General features: G+C 46.2%; 1 protein-coding gene across 1 annotated transcript; it reads left to right on the top strand.

Moving 5' to 3' along the window:
* The first annotated feature begins 1894 nt into the window (after positions 1-1894).
* LOC129829434 (60S acidic ribosomal protein P2-like) lies at positions 1895-5494 on the top strand. Its single transcript, XM_055891129.1, has 5 exons — positions 1895-2005; positions 3439-3562; positions 3630-3678; positions 4930-5025; positions 5297-5494. The coding sequence occupies exons 2-5, from the start codon at positions 3440-3442 to the stop codon at positions 5371-5373; spliced, it is 345 nt and encodes a 114-aa protein (XP_055747104.1). The 5' UTR covers positions 1895-2005; position 3439; the 3' UTR covers positions 5374-5494.
* The last annotated feature ends 1771 nt before the right edge of the window (positions 5495-7265 follow it).

Raw genomic sequence — 7265 nt, forward strand, 5'->3', positions numbered from 1 at the left:
TATTTTATTATTTCAATAAATGACTTATGAACTAGTGTGTTGCAAGCCATGCATACGGCCCACACGGAGCCCTACGGTACGAGACTAGTCAGAGAGAGGGTTCAAGCCATGCATACAGCCCACACGGAGCCCTACAGTACGAGACTGGTCAGAGAGAGGGTTCAAGCCATGCATACGGCCCACACGGAGCCCTACGGTACGAGACTGGTCAGAGAGAGGGTTCAAGCCATGCGTACGGCCCACACTGAGCCCTACAGTACGAGACTGGTCAGAGAGAGGGTTCAAGCCATGCATACGGCCCACACTGAGCCCTACAGTACGAGACTGGTCAGAGAGAAGGTTCAAGCCATGCATACGTCCCACACGGAGCCCTACGGTACGAGACTGGTGAGAGAGAGGGTTCAAGCCATGCATACGGCCCACACGGAGCCCTACGGTACGAGACTGGTGAGAGAGAGGGTTCAAGCCATGCATACGGCCCACACGGAGCCCTACGGTACGAGACTGGTGAGAGAGAGGGTTCAAGCCATGCATACGGCCCACACGGAGCCCTACAGTACGAGACTGGTCAGAGAGAGGGTTCAAGCCATGCATACGGCCCACACGGAGCCCTACGGTACGAGACTGGTCAGAGAGAGGGTTCAAGCCATGCATACGGCCCACACGGAGCCCTACAGTACGAGACTGGTCAGAGAGAGGGTTCAAGCCATGCATACGGCCCACACGGAGCCCTACAGTACGAGACTGGTCAGAGAGAGGGTTCAAGCCATGCATACGGCCCACACTGAGCCCTACAGTACGAGACTGGTCAGAGAGAGGGTTCAAGCCATGCATACGGCCCACACGGAGCCCTACGGTACGAGACTGGTCAGAGAGAGGGTTCAAGCCATGCATACGGCCCACACTGAGCCCTACGGTACGAGACTGGTCAGAGAGAGGGTTCAAGCCATGCATACGGCCCACACGGAGCCCTACGGTACGAGACTGGTCAGAGAGAGGGTTCAAGCCATGCATACGGCCCACACTGAGCCCTACGGTACGAGACTGGTCAGAGAGAGGGTTCAAGCCATGCGGACGGCCCACACGGAGCCCTACAGTACGAGACTGGTCAGAGAGAGGGTTCAAGCCATGCATACGACCCACACGGAGCCCTACGGTACGAGACTGGCCAGAGAGAGGGTTCAAGCCATGCATACGGCCTAGTCGGTTCACCCTCTATATATAATCCTAGGAGTGGTGATCTACCACTCCTACTCTAATTTTATATAGAGGGTGAACCTGATCCTAGATCACCACTCCTAGGATTATATATAGAGGGTGAACCTGATCCTAGATCCCCACTCCTAGTCAGTTTATACACTGCTCAAAAAAATAAAGGGAACACTTAAACAACACAATGTAACTCCAAGTCAATCACACTTCTATGAAATCAAACTGTCCACTTAGGAAGCAACACTGATTGACAATAAATTTCACATGCTGTTGTGCAAATGGAATAGACAAAAGGTGGAAATTATAGGTAATTAGCAAGACACCCCCCAAAAAGGAGTGATTCTGCAGGTGGTGACCACAGACCACTTCTCAGTTCCTATGCTTCCTGGCTGATGTTTTGGTCACTTTTGAATGCTGGCGGTGCTCTCACTCTAGTACACCAAAACACTGGACAGACTTCAAACAAGAGTTACTATTTTACCATTCAACTACAAAGTCTTCTTTCAGTATAGTTATTAAAAGAGCTGTTCAAACTTGCTCAACATTTCAATATTCACATATTTCCATTATTCATATTCATCATACCACTCCTTTACACACGTTTGTACTGCAACATTTATGTTGATGGCAACCTGCATCCACTAGGTGGCGATGTACATGTGGGAGTAGAATTAACTTGACTTTAGTTTCACCATAGAAGTAGTAAACGAAAACAAATAAAAAGCCGTTAACCCTTCCTGTTACAACTCTCAGAACGGACCGACGTTTAGTGGCTGTTTTCTACTTAATTAAAGTAAGTAATGATGACTATTGGTTAGATTATATAAATGCTTTATACAGGGTTGATCTACAAAATGAATTTGATATGCTGCGAAAACTGGCTAATTTATAACTGACACTCCGATGTACATGACGCTAAAAAGATTAGCTAACTGCTAGCTTTAGGTTCTCGCAAAAGTTGGCATGAAATGAAAGTTGATATGTTTTCCTATTTGTTAGTAATGGTCTCCCGTGGGAATCTAACCCACAGCCCTGGCGTTGCAGGTGTCTTGCTCTACTGAGCCCCACCGGACCACCGGACCGTCAAGCAACGCATACATTCTAAATATTGAACGCTTGCTGTACGCAGAACGCACCGCAGCCTAGTGCGGCAACCCCAACGTAGCGTTGCGTACCGCTCCGTTGACAATGAATGACTTCCGCCAGAACGCAAAGAGTTTAAATGCATCTGGTGGACATGAGGCGTCAAGTCCCGCTACGGACCGGCGCGTAAGACAAACACTGGTACTAAACCAAATATATTGATCTGTTTTAAGGTATCGATTTTGTGAGATCGCGATGACTGTAAAATTTTTAATGGTAACATCAGAAATATGAGGTAAATAGGATTTGTATTTCCGGTAATTATTGTGTCGTGGAAACTTTAGTCTGTGTCATGTATAGTGACACATTGTGTCCACCAAAGAGAAGTAAGTGTTATATAACATAATGAAATATGTCAAAGTAATTCAATATGTCAATGTGTGATGATAGTAAATGTAGCACACTCTATTTCTTCCAACTTTAAACCTTTAAAAAAAAATCTAACCTTTATTTAACTAAGCAAGTCAGTTAAGAACAAATTGTTATTTACAAACCCGGATGACGCTGGGCCAATTGTGCGCTGCCCTATGGGACTCCCGATCACGGCTGCATGTGGTTCAGCCTGGAATCGAACCAGGGTCTGTAGTGATGCCTCTACCACTGAGATGCAGTGCCTTAGACCGCTGTGATACAGCCTGGAATCAAACCAGGGTCTGTAGTGATGCCTCTAGCACTGAGATGCAGCGCCTTAAACCGCTGTGCCACCCGGGAGTGCCCTACTTTAACCACGGAGAGAGTTTAAACATCGCCTAAGCAATATTTGAGCAGGCGCTCTAGACTAGAGCCTTCATACGGTCAGTGCAGCAGGCTGAACGTTTGATGTCACTACACTGTGTAATTAACACTGGTTCCCAAAGCTACATTAAAAGACAACATCAACCTTACAATCCCATCTACGTTAGCTAGCTAACTAACTATGATGCTAATCGCTAACCCTGTCTGTCTATGTTGTCTGAATTTTGAGGGTGAGAACTATTCAGGTAAAATTTCTATTTTCTATTTTATTCATGTGAACATAATAGTTATCTTGAGTGATTTCCAGAATCACAATTTAACCGTGTAATCTCTCCTCCTTTGGTGTAGAATGCGTTACGTGGCCGCTTACCTGTTGGCAACGCTGGGTGGCAACACCAACCCCAGCAGTCAGAACATCAAGGAGATCCTGGGCAGCGTGGGCATCGAGGCTGACGACCAGCGCCTGGCTAAGGTGAGACGCACAGACAGAGTGACAGCTGGTAGTGACCTCTGTCTGACGTTGTGCTCTTCCACTACAGGTCATCAGTGGGCTGATGGGAAAAGACATCAATGAAGTTCTGAACGCAGGTAAACATCTGTCTGGTTCCCTCCCACAAGGAACCCAGGTTCCCTTCCCTGGTCAACGGTAGAGGACCGTACGGGTTCCCTTCCCTGGTCAACGGTAGAGGACCGTGGGGGTTCCCTTCCCTGGTCAACGGTAGAGGACCGTACGGGTTCCCTTCCCTGGTCAACGGTAGAGGACCGTACGGGTTCCCTTCCCTGGTCAACGGTAGAGGACCGTACGGGTTCCCTTCCCTGGTCAACGGTAGAGGACCGTACGGGTTCCCTTCCCTGGTCAACGGTAGAGGACCGTACGGGTTCCCTTCCCTGGTCAACGGTAGAGGACCGTACGGGTTCCCTTCCCTGGTCAACGGTAGAGGACCGTACGGGTTCCCTTCCCTGGTCAACGGTAGAGGACCGTACGGGTTCCCTTCCCTGGTCAACGGTAGAGGACCGTACGGGTTCCCTTCCCTGGTCAACGGTAGAGGACCGTACGGGTTCCCTTCCCTGGTCAACGGTAGAGGACCGTACGGGTTCCCTTCCCTGGTCAACGGTAGAGGACCGTACGGGTTCCCTTCCCTGGTCAACGGTAGAGGACCGTACGGGTTCCCATCCCTGGTCAACGGTAGAGGACCGTACGGGTTCCCATCCCTGGTCAACGGTAGAGGACCGTACTGGGTCCCATTTGAGACTCATCCTCTGACTCATTGGAAATAGCAGTGTCAGTCTTGGCAGATTTAGTTGTTATTGACTTCTGTTAATGATTGTTATATTGGTGAGCGTATCATTCTCCTGGGTTCAGTTTCCCTAGGTACAGATCTAGGATCAGCTTCCCCTAGGTACAGATCTAGGATCAGCTTCCCCTAGGTACAGATCTAGGATCAGCTTCCCCTAGGTACAGATCTAGGATCAGTTTCCCCTAGGTACAGATCTAGGATCAGCTTCCCCTAGGTACAGATCTAGGATCAGCTTCCCCTAGGTACAGATCTAGGATCAGCTTCCCCTAGGTACAGATCTAGGATCAGCTTCCCCTAGGTACAGATCTAGGATCAGCTTCCCCTAGGTACAGATCTAGGATCAGCTTCCCCTAGGTACAGATCTAGGATCAGCTTCCCCTAGGTACAGATCTAGGATCAGCTTCCCAATCTCCAGTGTTCAGTTTCCCTAGGTACAGATCTAGGATCAGTTTCCCTAGGTACAGATCTAGGATCAACATCTAGTGGCAACTTCCCCCTACTCTGTGTATCTCTAGTCTCACCCATGTCTGTCTGTCTGTAGGAATGTCCAAGTTGGCCTCCGTGCCAGTAGGGGGGGCTGTGGCGGTGTCAGCGGCTGGTGGATCTGCTGCTGTTGCTCCTGGGGCCGCTCCTGCCTGTGAGAACCGCTCTCTACGGGAAGATCTCAATTACATGTTCCTCACAGCCTCTCATCTCCTTTTCAAACCCCATTGGATGAGAAAGCCAGAGGTCCCTCCTCTCTGACCTTCTCCAATGGGGTTTTGAGAAGGAGAGAGGATGTGAGGAAACTGTAATTGAGATTCTCCCTGTATCTGTCTCTGTTTTGGTCTCTCTCCCACTTTCACATTCTCCCTCTTTCATTTTCATTCTGCCCCCCTTTTTCTCCTGAATAAATATTTTTCTTACAGCGGAAGAGAAGAAGAAGGAGGAGAAGGAGGAGTCTGAGGAGTCAGATGAAGACATGGGTTTCGGTCTCTTTGATTAGTTTTCTTTCTGACCTTTTTGTTAAAAACATTTGTTTTTCTACCTTTCTAACTAGGGAACTAAGAAAGCTTTTCCTTTGTACATTTGTAAAATAAGCAATAAAAGAAAGTGTGTGTAATTAAGCTGCTGTGTCAATTGAAGGGGCATGCTGGGATTTCTCTTCATTTCCGCAGTTCAAAGTGTGGCACCCTGATCAGGGGTGTAAATGTGTTCGTCGGAAACCGGAGCAAACGTTTAGAAACGGAAGCCTTTGGACCCGTGGTCAGATCAAAGTCAAATCTTAATTATCACATACACATATTTAACAGGTGTTATTGGTTACATATGTAACAGGTGTTATTGGTTACATATGTAACAGGTGTTATTGGTTACATATGTAACAGGTGTTATTGGTTACATATGTAACAGGTGTTATTGGTCCATATGTAACAGGTGTTATTGGTTACATATGTAACAGGTGTTATTGGTTACATATGTAACAGGTGTTATTGGGCCATATGTAACAAGTGTTATTGGTTACATATGTAACAGGTGTTATTGGTTACATATGTAACAGGTGTTATTGGTTACATATGTAACAGGTGGTATTGGTCCATATGTAACAGGTGTTATTGGTCCATATGTAACAGGTGTTATTGGTCCATATGTAACAGGTGGTATTGGTCCATATGTAACAGGTGTTATTGGTTACATATGTAACAGGTGGTATTGGTCCATATGTAACAGGTGGTATTGGTCACATATGTAACAGGTGTTATTGGTTACATATGTAACAGGTGTTATTGGTTACATATGTAACAGGTGTTATTGGTTACATATGTAACAGGTGTTATTGGTCCATATGTAACAGGTGTTATTGGTCCGTGTGTAACAGGTGTTATTGGTCCGTGTGTAACAGGTGGTATTGGTTACATATGTAACAGGTGGTATTGGTTACATATGTAACAGGTATTATTGGTCCAGGTGTTATTGGTCCATATGTAACAGGTGTTATTGGTCCGTGTGTAACAGGTGTTATTGGTCCGTGTGTAACAGGTGGTATTGGTTACATATGTAACAGGTGTTATTGGTCCATATGTAACAGGTGTTATTGGTCCATATGTAACAGGTGTTATTGGTCCATATGTAACAGGTGGTATTGGTCCATATGTAACAGGTGTTATTGGTTACATATGTAACAGGTGTTATTGGTTACATATGTAACAGGTGGTATTGGTCCATATGTAACAGGTGGTATTGGTCACATATGTAACAGGTGGTATTGGTCACATATTTAACAGGTGTTATTGGTTACATATGTAACAGGTGTTATTGGTCCATATGTAACAGGTGTTATTGGTCCATGTGTAACAGGTGTTATTGGTCCGTGTGTAACAGGTGTTATTGGTCCGTGTGTAACAGGTGTTATTGGTCCGTGTGTAACAGGTGGTATTGGTTACATATGTAACAGGTGGTATTGGTTACATATGTAACAGGTGGTATTGGTTACATATGTAACAGGTATTATTGGTCCAGGTGTTATTGGTCCATATGTAACAGGTGTTATTGGTCCGTGTGTAACAGGTGTTATTGGTCCGTGTGTAACAGGTGTTATTGGTCCGTGTGTAACAGGTGGTATTGGTTACATATGTAACAGGTGTTATTGGTCCATATGTAACAGGTGTTATTGGTCCGTGTGTAACGGGTGTTATTGGTTACATGTGTAGTAACGGGTGTTATTGGTTACATGTGTAGTAACGGGTGTTATTGGTTACATGTGTAGTAACGGGTGTTATTGGTTACATGTGTAGTAACGGGTGTTATTGGTTACATGTGTAGTAACGGGTGTTATTGGTTACATGTGTAGTAACGGGTGTTATTGGTTACATGTGTAGTAACGGGTGTTCCCGGTTA

The sequence above is a fragment of the Salvelinus fontinalis genome, chromosome 31, assembly GCF_029448725.1.
Source record: "Salvelinus fontinalis isolate EN_2023a chromosome 31, ASM2944872v1, whole genome shotgun sequence".
In the NCBI taxonomy this organism is placed as follows: Eukaryota; Metazoa; Chordata; class Actinopteri; order Salmoniformes; family Salmonidae; genus Salvelinus; species Salvelinus fontinalis.

What these genes read in the sequence shown, in the direction of transcription:
- LOC129829434 (XM_055891129.1), top strand. Translation starts at nt 3,440, where the DNA reads ATGCGTTACGTGGCCGCTTACCTGTTGGCAACGCTGGGTGGCAACACC. An exon ending in ACGACCAGCGCCTGGCTAAG is followed by an intron (nt 3,563 to 3,629) that starts GTGAGACGCACA and finishes CTTCCACTACAG; the next exon opens with GTCATCAGTGGGCTGATGGG. An exon ending in CAATGAAGTTCTGAACGCAG is followed by an intron (nt 3,679 to 4,929) that starts GTAAACATCTGT and finishes GTCTGTCTGTAG; the next exon opens with GAATGTCCAAGTTGGCCTCC.